At 33.0% G+C, this 13,334-nt stretch overlaps 1 protein-coding gene across 10 annotated transcripts in view; it reads right to left on the reverse strand.

Moving 5' to 3' along the window:
* Window positions 1-13,334, reverse strand: part of Pum2 (pumilio RNA-binding family member 2) — a 76,087-nt gene that overhangs the window by 45,806 nt on the left and 16,947 nt on the right. For 9 of the 10 annotated variants that reach the window (XM_005400350.2, XM_005400346.2, XM_005400344.2 and 6 more), the window contains 3 exons: window positions 6,624-6,732; window positions 3,084-3,271; window positions 2,397-2,566 (listed from right to left, as the gene is read on the reverse strand). In XM_005400350.2, the coding sequence (XP_005400407.1) occupies window positions 2,397-2,566; window positions 3,084-3,271; window positions 6,624-6,732 (467 nt within the window). Of the gene's footprint in view, window positions 1-2,396; window positions 2,567-3,083; window positions 3,272-6,623; window positions 6,733-12,795; window positions 12,921-13,334 lie in introns of all 10 variants that reach the window. The other variant, XM_013522628.1, reaches the window with a different exon arrangement.

The raw sequence follows: 13,334 nt of genomic DNA on the forward strand, positions 1-13,334 counted from the left end.
TTTTGTTTTGTTTTGTTTTGTTTTTCTCCGGTACCGGGAACCGAACTCACGACCTTGCGCTTGCCAGGCAGGCGCTTTTGCCGCTGAGCTAAATCCCCAGCCCCTGGATTCTTTTTAAACATGCTTTTTGAGCAAATCATTCCCTCGTTCATGTCCCAAGGTTCCTTATGACTAAATACATGATCTGGCAGCTCCAACGAACAACAGACACTGTTTGTAAAAGCCTTCTATGAAAACTTTTCAAAGACCTTTACGATACCAAATTCTGGTAGTTTACACAATCAGAAAAAAATGTAAATGTATAACATATTTATGAAAAATTAAGTCAACAGCATGAAAAAACTCTTTACTGTACTGTGTCCATTTTTTCCAAAAAATTCATTAATTCTGGACTAAATTTTAAGCATTGGCTTTTCTCTCTTCATCAACATCCCTCAGGGTATAAATTTTATTTTTACTTTATTTCTAATCCTCACTTACAGTCCATTTTTCTTCTACATAGGTATTTTATACAAGATTCTTCCCCTTACCTTATTTTTCTGAGGAACCATGAATTCACGGTATATTAAAACATTAAGTATATGAATAGTGTTCTACCTTGTTTTTAATGCCATGTTGTAACACTCTATCCATCCTTAACTTCAGGTGTTCCACACATTGGCACGAATTTGCTAGTATGCCAGAGTAGCTTGCAAAATAATTCCTAATTATGAGAACTATTCCTAATTATGAGAACTATTCTCCACCTGAACATAACATTCATTTAAAAATCAACCACTGTCTTTGTGGCATTAGATTTGAAATTCCCTTTCTCCTTTAGTCTCATCTAGCTTCTATTGGAACATTTCAAAGGCTCATTTTTCATCTCAAACCTATGTGAAGAAAAACCAAAAGTGAAAGAATATTTTCTAATTATAATCGTGAAGAAAGGGAAAGAAAGAAAAAGAACCTAGGGCCTTGTCACTGAGCTACATCCCTACCCCTTTTGAAACAGGGTCTTGCTGAATTGCTGAATTCCCCCGGCTGGGCTTGAACTTGTGCTCCTTAGCCTCCCAAAGTGCTGAGATTACAGGCTTGCGCCACCATGCCCTGCTCACAGGTATTATTTTGAAACACTTTCACCCTGCAGCTAATGGCTAATATTGTACTTAAAATAATTAACAATTTAAATACATAAAACTTACTAGAATAATATTTGAGTGCTAATAAAATTCATAGTAATAATTTAAAGGAAGAAGTATAACCTTTCACACAAAATAAATCATATGCAACAAAAAGCAAAAGACAGATCATGCAATCAGTGGTGCTATTTTCTTGCTATAGTTAATGGTGTGTTAACACTTCAATTATAAATGTACAATATAGTGGGTTATAATTGAGTTTTAAAGACATGTCCTTTAGTAAAACTTACATCAGGTACTAGCAGAAAAGTAAACTCAGGACAAAGATCTAAGACAAACTGGACAACATTAAATTTCTGGTCAAAAAGGTTTACTGGTTTTGGATGCTTTTTTGTACTCAGAACAGAGGGAAATGGCACTGTTTTTAAGACATGTTGTTACTCTGCTCTGTTAGTTAAAGGCAATAAATAAAAAAGCATATAACCCACAGATTTATTCTGTTATCTAAGGTTCCATGTTTCATAAGATCTCAAAGAAACAGCTCATTTTCAGGTAACAGCTCCAAAGCATCTGACTACTGAAGTGAGAAAGTATAGAAATTACTATGAAACTAACAGATAAATGTATATGGCCTAACCTAAGACCACGGGCTAAAAACAAAGTACTCACTTAATTATCTACAGTGACAACTAAAAAGGTATTAACTGAAGAAATTCTGAGTTTAACACTAATTTTCTGAAGCTTCTAGTATGTTTCCCACTTTCTATATAAAGGAACAATATTAATACCACAAGCTTATCTATTGTAAGAAAAAGGTCACTGTTCTTAATTTTGTCTCATTCCTAATACTAAATATTAAATGAAGGGAGGAGGATACAGTGATAGAAGACAAAAATTCTACTGAAGGTAGAATTGAAGATGCTCAAATGGAATCCCAAGAGGGACAAAAAGAGATATTAAATTAAACTTATAACTCAAGGAGTTTTCACAGATGAAAAAGTTCAAATTTAAACTATCACATTAACAAAAAGTAATAGCTTCTAACATCATTCCTTTCACAGAATATACTATTTTGGATACTGTTTTGAAGATTTATATTTAATGGGTCATAATCATTAGCTACCTTGCCTTATGAAAAAATAAAATACTGGTCCAGATTAATACAAGGTACAAAGGAAATAAAAGAATTTAGGAAAAATATTTAAATCAGTCACATCAACTAGATTAATTCTTAAAAGAGATATGCTTTTCTTCTTGAGAAAATTAAAATCTTACTTAAAATCTTTGCAATCGGCATCCATTCCATTTGGCAAACCTCTGCCATTTATTTTAGAATCATCATCATCTCCTTGTTTAAGATCTCTGTTTTGGTCCTCCTCAAATGGAGAAGCCTTGCCTTTTTGATCTGCTTTCTCAGGTCCATCTGTTTCAGCATCTCTAGTGCCCTGAGGAGAAAGAATCTGTTTGACTCTGAATACTTAATAGAACACAAAAACCGTAACGTGACCTGAAACTACTCTACAGCGCATGTAACCAATGAAAACATTGAATTTTATTTTAATTTAACTAATTAGCAAAGGCTGAAAAATTGAGGTATAAATTATAGTGATTTATAACAGAAGGGTTAAGACAACCTTAACTATAGCGGTGCTGGAAAAGCAGTAACACCACACACTAAAATACTTAATGCATGGACAATTTTATTTAGTTACTTTCAGATCAAGTACTACCAGGAATAAAGAATTTTAATTTTGAAAAATGTCTTAAAATGTGGTTTGACTTTTGTAACATAGCTAAGATCATAAATATTCCCAATGGCTATATTATTTCATGAAGTGGTAAAGTAAAGAAAACAGAGGTATAAGTACCTACAGAATTTCATTTAGCTCTAAGGAGGGAATATAAGCTGACTTAAACAACTATCAGGCAAACATTAAGTATTTCTTTACTCAAAATACTTACAAAAGTTCCCTTCCTAAATCGAGAATCCAATTTATCAGCAGGAGAAGAACTTAGTACATATTCTACCATGCTCACACCAAGGCCTCCACTTTCTGATCGCGGAGACAATATTGCATTTACTTCACTGTTTCCATGAAAACCCTGTCCAGATCTTCTTTGTACCATAATAGGCTGGGACATTGAATGATCTGTTTGGAACAAAGAATATGATTATATATATTTGTACTTTTAAGCTAAACAAAACATCATTACAAAAATTAGTATACTAAAATGAGAAAAATCATTCTTATTTTAGATATTATAATAATAATTTTTGTTTTTTCCTTCTTTTTTTCTTTTGAGACAGAATCTCACTCTGTACTGTAATTCAGGCTGGTCTTAAACTCACTATGTAGCCCAGGCTGAGTTGTTTGAAAGCATTATACCAAAAAGTTAACATTCTTTTGGTAAATTTTAATATAATTAATAATGAAAGTTCTTAGGAATAAAATCTAGACTAAACATCCAAACCAGCAGCATGCCTCCAGCTCAGTTTTATACTGGACAGATTCAGAACACACTGCTTTAACACTATAAACACAAATCAGTGTGGAAAACCAGCAATACCACAGAATATTCTATTGTTGGGTGAAAATGCTAACTATCACTTAAAGATTTTAAAAATTTCTTCTAAAGTTCCCCATTTATCTTCAGACGTAACTACCTGATATGAATACGTTTTCTACATATTTCTTTATGACAAGGGTAATATTTAAGATCTGAGAGCTAGTGAGACACACATAATTAACACATTTGAGAAAACATTCAAATACTTTTTGCTGAAAATTCTTAATAAGCTTCTAGTTATCTTTGGCTCATTAGTGAACAGGTACAATACTTCATATTAGGTCTAGCTCTTCATTAAATTAGGCTGAATATCATAAAAGTATTCAGTTATCATTTAACTATAGGAATTTTTAATGATGCTACTTTTGTCAAATCATACTAAAACAATTCCATTTTACTACCTGTATGCACAAGAAATTAGCCATTACATCCTTTCACATTCATTCATCTGCACAGTTGAAATACTGATTTGCTGTCTCTTGTGTACTGAACATTCTGCTACATATGGGGAATTCAACAATCATCTCTACCCTCAAAATGAGCATATGTTTAATAGAAGGAAATCACAACAGGATAATCACAACAAATACACAATACTATAGGAACAATAACAAAAAAAATGGGTCCCTGATTCTTCCCAGTCTTAGAGTAAATCCCAAAAGAAGTGTCATTTAAGCTGAATGTAAAAAGTAAACAGTTAAAGTGAGCAAACTGGGAGTGAGAACACCTGGTACAGAAACCAGCCTATTCAAATAGCTAAAAGTGCCACAAAAGCATAAACTGACAATTCAAGTACTTGCTTTAGCTGAGGAGTTTCACACACTATACATTTAAACCTCTTCGAGTTCAGAGAAATTTGTGGAACTTTTGCAGATGGCAATTCCCTTAGAATAAGAAACACATTCATATTTATACATGCTTAGCATTCAATAAATGTTAGGTAATCAAAATTCCATTTCTAATTTTATTTTACAGTAAAAGACTAATAATGAAAATTTTATCTATACAACTAAAACTTCAAATTCAGAGAATGATACAGCAACTGGTTTAAAATGATGTACTTGACATTTTCTCTACCATCTATTTTAAAAGTAACCTTTCATTTCCATGTTATACTCAAGATGCTTTGCTTGTGAGCACCTTAAAAAAAAATCTTCCTCTAACAGTTACCTCTTTGACTCTTAAAAACATGTTCAAAAATCAAGTTACCGAGTCCAAAAGTACTCTAAGTAGAATGTGCCATTTGTAGGGAACATGTATCCTAGCCCAAATTACCAGAAAATTTACACTAAAAATCTAATATATGTTAATTCTAATGGAGAACTCTGAGTTCTTGTTTATCTTTCTAGTTTGCAAATTTGGCACACAACCACTCGTTGAACACAAACAAATTTCCAGTATTTTAAGAAAATACACCAACCTAAATTAGCTGTTAATCAAAGGTTTTCTTTTTAATGTTTTATTTTGTTATGGTACTGGGGATTGAACCCAGTGCCTTCACAGTGAGCTATATCCCCAGCCCTCTTTATTTTTTTTTAACTTTGAGACAGGGTCTTGCTAATAAGGCACTAAGTTGCCCAGGTTGGCTTAAACTTGCAATCCTCTATTATGACTGAAAAAAAAGTATTAAAACTTTCTAGAACTTCCTAATCTTTTGAGTTTTAGCTTTTTGGAATTTAATAATAAAATTTAAAACTAAAAAGTTTAAAATGTTTCAATAATCTGAAACTAAAGAAATACCTAGTACAGGGCTGGGGATTTAGCTCAGCGGCACAGCTCATTGGCACAGCGCCTGCCTGGCAAGCGCAAGGTCATTAGTTCAATTCCTGCTACCAGAAAAAAAAAAAGAAATACCTAGTAATTTATAGTGAACACTCAAAATATATGGTGAACCTGGTAACTGTCATCTGGGAATTTCATTTTTCTTACTTTGGTCATTCTGCGTAACTTAAGCGAGCTTCATTAAACTCCATCATGAAAAGAGAAAACTTATTTTCAAAATATGTACACGTTGACATATCTGTATATCCCTCAAATTTTACTAATCAGAATTAGTTGTTTTTTTTTTTTTTTTTTTTCGTTTTTTTCTGGTACTGGGAACCGAACTCACGACCTTGCGCTTGCCAGGCAGGCGCTGTGCCAATGAGCTAAATCTCCAGCCCCCAGAATTAGTTTAAAACTACAATGATAAAGGATATGCTATTTTAAGAATACAGCTACACTTTTAAATTTACCAATAAACACTGTCACTCCTGTAGGTTACACTCCTTATATGACAGTTTCTATTCCCTTAAACAGTTTCTTAGACCTAAGTCTCTTTCCACTACTATACAAATAATAACCATTTCTATCTGCTCTATCTAGTTCTGTTTCTATTGAGTTCTGTAAACCAAGCCACCTGGTAAACCAAGATAATTTACTTCCTTTCTGGTGTAGCTAATGTCTAATAAAGCTACAATGAGCAGCAAAAAAAAAATTAGATAAATCAGTCATATTAGGTCCATATTAGGTCTAGCCCTTTAGCTACCTAATATAAGATCGAAAATTCCTACAGTTAAACTAATATGTCCACTATTCTAGTAGTAATTCAGAATTTTATTATCAATTAATTTAAAAAAGAGGGGCTGGGGTTTAGCTCAGCGGCACAGTGCCTGCCTGGCAAGTGTGATGTCATGAGTTCAATTCCCGGTACCAAAAAAAAAAAAAAGAAAGAAAGAAAAGAGAAGAAAAAAAACCAGAAACAACAAAATGTGGTAAATATGGGCCCTAATCAACTACATGTACTATAAGAAAGTTAACTGCTATAAGAAAGTATGAATTATAATGATTTATAAAATCCTCAATAAAGACATCGAAAAAATTTTCCTAATATTATTTAGGGATAAGAAGGGCTTAAAAACACAGTCTATTAATAATTTTCATGTAATAACTTACGAGAAGTTCCCCATGCAGTCTCTCTCCATTCATCATCCCCAAGAAATATGCCTTTTTGTCCATCTTTTGTTGAATCATCAGGTTCCCAAAATTTTTTGGTAGGCAAAAGCTATTTGGGAGGAAAAAATTTACATTTAAATTTATTCTAATTAAAAGGATATATGGAGACCATTAAATATATCACTGACATGTACACAGTTTTTGATGCTAATAAAACTCAAAGTGATCTATTTTTCAGGTTGTGTCATTAATAGTAAAATAACTTCTCACCTATGTTTACATGCTGGTTCTAATAATTGTGAACCTAAGTATTACTCAAAGTCCACTTCTGAGTTTGTCTTTCTCAAAATTTTTTATTACAATGTGATTTTCTTTACATATCAATTTCTTCAAAAGGCTTAATTTTTAAAATAATTTATGAATGTATATTTTTAAATTTTTATTTGTTTTGACAGGGTCTGGCTATGTTGTCCAGGCTGACCTCAAACTCTAGACCCTCTTGCCTCAGCCTCCTGAGTTGCTGAGGTTATAGGCATGAATTACTATGCTCACCTCTTTAAAGTTCTTCAGAAGAGATAATCAAAATCTCAATAGTAATAACTAAAGGTTTCTTTTCACTTCCAAGAACTACCACTGAACAACCTCCCATCTTACAACTTCTGGGACAGAAAATATTTTTTTCTTTCTTGTATCAGTTACTCAACGAAAGTGAACTTGACAACTCTTATTAGTTAATAGATACTATCAATCTGTCAATCCCAAATCAAAAAGCTATAGACAGATGATGGAAACCCACACAAAAAAAACCTACAAATACTTCTAAGGTAACAGTCTCAAGTCCTTGCCCTCTATCCTACATGGGGACATAAACACCATAAACTGTGCTGAAAAACTTTGCTGATAAAACCACTCGCTAATTACTCAAAATTTATATTTGGTCAATTCCTAAACATTCTTTAATATATATATACCCAGATCTCTCCTCTACTATCCCTGACACTCTGAAGAGGCTAACTTGGGGTGTTTGTTTTAAATAATACACTGGCTTTCTGAGATACACTTTGGCATTTTAAAATATATGTTCATAAAACATTCAGCACCCTTAGTCCATAATCAGGTGCTCTGTCATTCAGTGTTCATAATCAAACCATACTAACCATGGTTAGTTATGGTTATACTACTAACCATACTAAATTAGCTGCATTTGCCTCTTTAAACCCATGATGACCTCATCTTCAAAGAGCTCACAAATATACTGACTGTAATAAAATGTAAATCAGTAACACCTAAATTGGGATAGAAGGGACAATATAATATGTATGCTGGGGGGGGTGTGGAGGTGAGGGTTGCAGGGGTGGCACTACAGGTTGAAAGGTAAGAAAGACATTAGGTAAAGCATGAACACAATAGTGTACACAGCATGAACAGAAGTGTACCTTGAGAAAACACAGTACAAGATAGAGGAATAGATATAGGAAGACCAAAAGTTAATGCTGCTAAAGCTAAACAGGTCAGTATGAGGGCTCTCACAAGGCATGCTATGAAGATCAGATGTTAAACTGAAGCAACAGGACATCAACAAGTTGACAGAGTAACACTATGTTTTGGAAATACCTCATGGTGTAAGAATAACAGAAGGGGGAAAGACTATAGAGACAAGACAAGTTTAGGAAAATTATAATAATAGAGACAAGATAGCAAGAACTGAAAAAGGGTATTGGTATAAAGTACTGAGAAAATAAAATGGACAATGATGTGTTCTGACAAAGATCCCACTAAGTAAACTACAACTTCCATTGTAGTTTAAAAAAACTTTTAAAAAACTCACTATAAAAGATTTGTGTAAATATTCAAAATATAAAGTTGATAATACTATTAAAGTATATTTTATGTAAATAACTGAACATTTATTCTTAGTAAAATCCAACTTAATCCCTTAAAAACATTGCTTAAAGAAGCCATTTCAGGTAGATTAAAATCATGCTGAAAATAAATATTTTGCCAAAACAAAAAAAAAAACCCTTCAGCATCAAAATAATAACAGAACAAAGAATCCAAAATAAAGTTAAACCCAGTGTGGTGGCACATGCCTGTAATCCCAGCACTCAGGAGGCTGAGACAGGAGGATTATTATTGCAAGTTCAAGACCAGTCTGGGCTACAAAGTGAGCTCAAGGCCAGCCTAAACTGCACTGAGACTCTATCTCAAAAAAACAAAAACAATAAATAAAGTTATAACAAAAGAAGCATTAATCAAAGAGGGAGAAGTGGCTAAAACATGAATCTTTAAGGTAGCAGAAATAACAGAACCCCTGGAGAAAGACTATTCCAAAATCTTTTCAGATGTTTTGACAACTGTTTAAAATGCAAGCTGTGTAACAGGGGTGGTTGGTTTTCCATGTCAAACACTTAACCAAGTATACTATACTATGAGTGGTTCATCATTTTGCACATATATGTAAGTTATTATAGATAAGAAAACAATTGGCTAGTTAAAATTAACAGTCCGGGGCTGGGGGTTTAGCTCAGCGGCAAAAGCGCCTGCCTGGCAAGCGCAAGGTCATGAGTTCGGTTCCCGGTACCGGAGAAAAACCAAAAAAAAAAAAAAAAAATTAACAGTCCTACAAAAGGCCTAAACCAACATTCGAGAACTGATTTCTGTGGCAATTTAGATAACGATTCAAGTATAAGTAGTTAGAGAAACTACTACCTTGTGACCAAGAGTAAGTTATAATAGATTAAATATAAGAAAACGCAAAAACTGAGGAAACAGGACAGTTAAAAAGACTTTCTTAAAGGTTAAATGATAAATTGAAATTTCTTTCAATGAAAGAAACAGAAATAGAGAATTGCCCCTGGAGACTCTTTTACTATAGTAGAAATAAAATGCACATTACAGAACACAAGATTAAGAAACCTTAAATATCTATTAAATATATTACCCAATACCACTTCATATTATTTGCCTAATTCACCAAAGTTCTAAAAAAAGATCAGGACATTCAGTATTTCTTGACAACTTGCCCTTCCATCGTTCTAACTCGGACATGACTGAGTGGATATACAATGTTCTTTAGAGGTATTTTTGGTTTGCCCTCTCCATTTCTGAGGAAATCAGCACCTTAGCATATTGCTTCAAAAAATTAACAAATCAAATTCCTGTTCCAACATTTATAGGACATACACTTAAGACTTCAGATCTTTAAAAATATACACTATAAGGTGAAACTCTAAATCTACCACATTAATATAATCAGAAGATTTAAAAGCTTTATTTACATTATGATGTTTTAAATCTAGAGGTTCATGTAACATCTTAATTTAGTCTGGGGCACTTTCAAGAAAAGGGATGCTAGCAATACTTACTGTAGACCATTACAACACACATATATAACTAGACTGTACTGGGCAGATCAGGATAAAAGAATATCCTACTTATTAATACAAGTTCATAAAAGACAAAAAGAGATGCCAAAAATTAAGTTGTATGAAAAAAAAATTAAGTTGTACGAGAACAAAACACAAAGTAATTCCTTAAAACCCAAGAATGATGCTTTTCTGAATTTTACTCTTTTTTATAAATAAAAGATATTAATACTTTTAAAATTTCTAGTTCATACCGCTTTCCCACATCTCCATTTCTGATACCCCTTATAATCCACTAGCAAAATTAAATATAATTATTTCTGATGGCAGGTGTAGTTAAGATACTGATAAATTCGAACTTTCTGAGTCAGTTTCCTCAAGTGTAAAGGAAAAACAAAAATCTCCTGTCACAGAATTATAAGACGAGAATAAAATAAGTAAATTTCTTAACACATCATCTAACATGTAACATGAAGAGCCTTTCTAACACAAAGTATAAATCCTGTAACATTATAAAACAAAAATTAACACACTAGTCTGAAACACAGGAATTATTTCAAAGAATTATATCATTCACTGCATGCCTATAGCTGTTTGCCTTCTTTTTCCTTGAGTCAAGTTTCAGCATCCTCACAGAAGACGAAACCCTATTACTTACAAAGATCAGTTGCCTAATACAGTCACATTCTACAGAAGGAAATAAAAACCTAAGGTTACACTGCATATAGCTGGTAAATGGAAGCAGTGGGATTTGAACCCATTATCTATTTTCTATTTACCATAGAAGAAAGTTCTTTTCAAATATAGTCCAACTAACTAGTATTTCTGAAAATCTTTAGTACTAGAATACCACTAGGTAAAATGAAAAAAGGTTTAAGACACTGTGATAGTCTTTCCATTACAATGGATAAACTATAAGACGACACAATCATTGAGACACGAATTATGCAAATGATCAGCTATTTGAACACCATCAAAAACAACTGGTTTCCTTACCAGCCATTCCTAACAGCTCAAATCAAAGTCTGAGCACGTGAGATATGTAATTCATACAACAGGTTATTCTTATTTGTTTTCAAAAAAGTTAGCCTTACTTAACATCATATCACTAGTGAGAAATAAGAAACAAATCTCCTCACTCTCAAACCTAGTATTGTTTTCCACACTACCTTGGATTTGGATATATAAATTTTAAAACTGTTTTCTTTAAATACTATTATATCAGGAAAAAAAAGGAGGGGGCATTATCTATCATATCTATCATACTAAGCTATGAAAATACCCTCAAAGTACATCACATTAACTAAGTGATTTAAAGATAAATTCAGAGTTCTCTATGGAATGAATTTCAGACAGGGTCCTTTTTTCTATCATTTCAAAAATAGAACAAGAACCCAGCATCTTATATTATAATAATATGCCTCCGCAGTGTGTTTGATTAAAATCTCTCATGTTCTCACTTTGCTCTTTTTAAGATACATGACATAATGCAAACCACTTAGGCCTTTTGACAAAAACATGCTATTAGGTAAAAAATAATAAGAGTGAGCTTATGAACAGATGAATATAAATGTTTCTATTTCTGGATGAACAACCAACAGATTGCCCTTCTGATGATGGCTCAGTCAACCCATCCTGATCTACAAAAACAGAAATGGACCATTTGAGATAAGCGCTATATGTAAATGCAATGCTTTGTACATTAGACATTTATAACACTTAAGACATAATAACAAAAACTCTATCCTAGAAGAAAAAGTGAAGAGTAGGGCAATCCACTGAAGAGATTTTACATTATAAAAAAAAAAAAAAAAGTAAATTTAGAAAACCCAAGAGCCAGAAATTCAAGGCTGCTTTTAATGTATTTCTATGAATGAATTCTGGGATAAAATAACAAAAAACCTCACCTGTAAGGAAAGGAGGAGAAGACTGGTGAGAGAGAGACAGGCAAAGAAGGAAATCCCAGAAGGTTCCCTGCTGCCTGTGAGATGAGGAAAGATAGAAAGGCTTGTGGGAGAGAACTCAGAGACAGAAATCTGAGTAGTTTTCTGAGCTATCTCTTACAGTTAACAATATTAGCTGGTAAACTATTAAGAAAAAATTTATTTAGCAAAAACGTTTAAAAATACATTTGCATTGGATGAAGGTCACAGACACAATGAGCTGCTGCTACTACTACACAGTAGGCAACCTAAGCCCCAGACATCTTTGCTTTCCATGTCGGAGAGCCTGAATTTAGGCTTATTCAACAGTCTTCAACTCAGCTGTTTTATTCCTAAACCATTCTTCTATCCCCAAATAACTAACTCTTTCAGCTACTGTTTCTAACTCTGACATATTTTAGGACTGAGAAGATATCTTTAGATTAATCAAATATTATTTAGAAAGAGGGAAAAAGAAAAATCTATGTATAAATATCGACACAATATACATTTTGTAAATATAGGGAGTCTAAAATTAATGTAGAGGTGTGACTGTTCTTACTCTTTTAAAGGACCAAGTTCAAGTCCATAAGACCAGAGGCTAAAACACTGTTTAAATCTACTTTTAAGGTGATGTTATTTTGCTTTCTAAACACCAAATAAGTGACAGTGAATGAACAAAAGTCCTTTCAAATTCCCCCTTTTTAGTCTCTCACAGTGTAACTAATGCCTAAGCGGCCACTGTACTACAGACAGTAAAGCTATAGTTTGTTTTTTTTTAAGTTATTTCCTCTCAATTTTTTTCTTAGGGCTCGGAATTTCATCTTACGCACTAGACTAACAAGTTTATTTTGGCAATACTTAGGCTTAAGCACCTTAACTCACCCTTAAATCAGTCCTCTGAAAATGACAAACTCTTTGGAAAACGCTGTTTTGAAGAAGGGAAGGGTTAGCTAGCTGCAGGGTGCCCTCTTGTGGCCCAAAGGAGTGACTGGACTCTTTTTCTGCATCTGAAGAGCACAGCATTGGATGGAGTGAGTCTCATGAAGGTCTCTAATCTACCAAAGTAAAATAATCTCCAGGAGCAGGCAATTAATTACATATCTTAAGTCTGTTTACTATTATCAAAGTCCATACTAGTAGTACAGAGCATGACAAAATATATGACCACAAGAGATTTCATAATTAAACTTTCTAAAATTTCACTATGTATATGGAAAATTAAGTATTTTAGATGCCTTAAAATATATAACGGTGAGGTTAAACTGGTGCTCCAAAGAAAACTATAGATTAAAGGAATGATAAAATTCATTTACAAATATGGAGTACCTACTATCTTAGGCATTCAAAACTAGCAATTTAAAGGAAGACAAATATAAATCAAACTGTAACCAGTAAGACAATGAAAGTATGTTTAAAGAACT

Source organism: Chinchilla lanigera, unplaced genomic scaffold (assembly GCF_000276665.1).
Source record: "Chinchilla lanigera isolate Chin_1 unplaced genomic scaffold, ChiLan1.0 scaffold00068, whole genome shotgun sequence".
Classification (NCBI taxonomy): domain Eukaryota; kingdom Metazoa; phylum Chordata; class Mammalia; order Rodentia; family Chinchillidae; genus Chinchilla; species Chinchilla lanigera.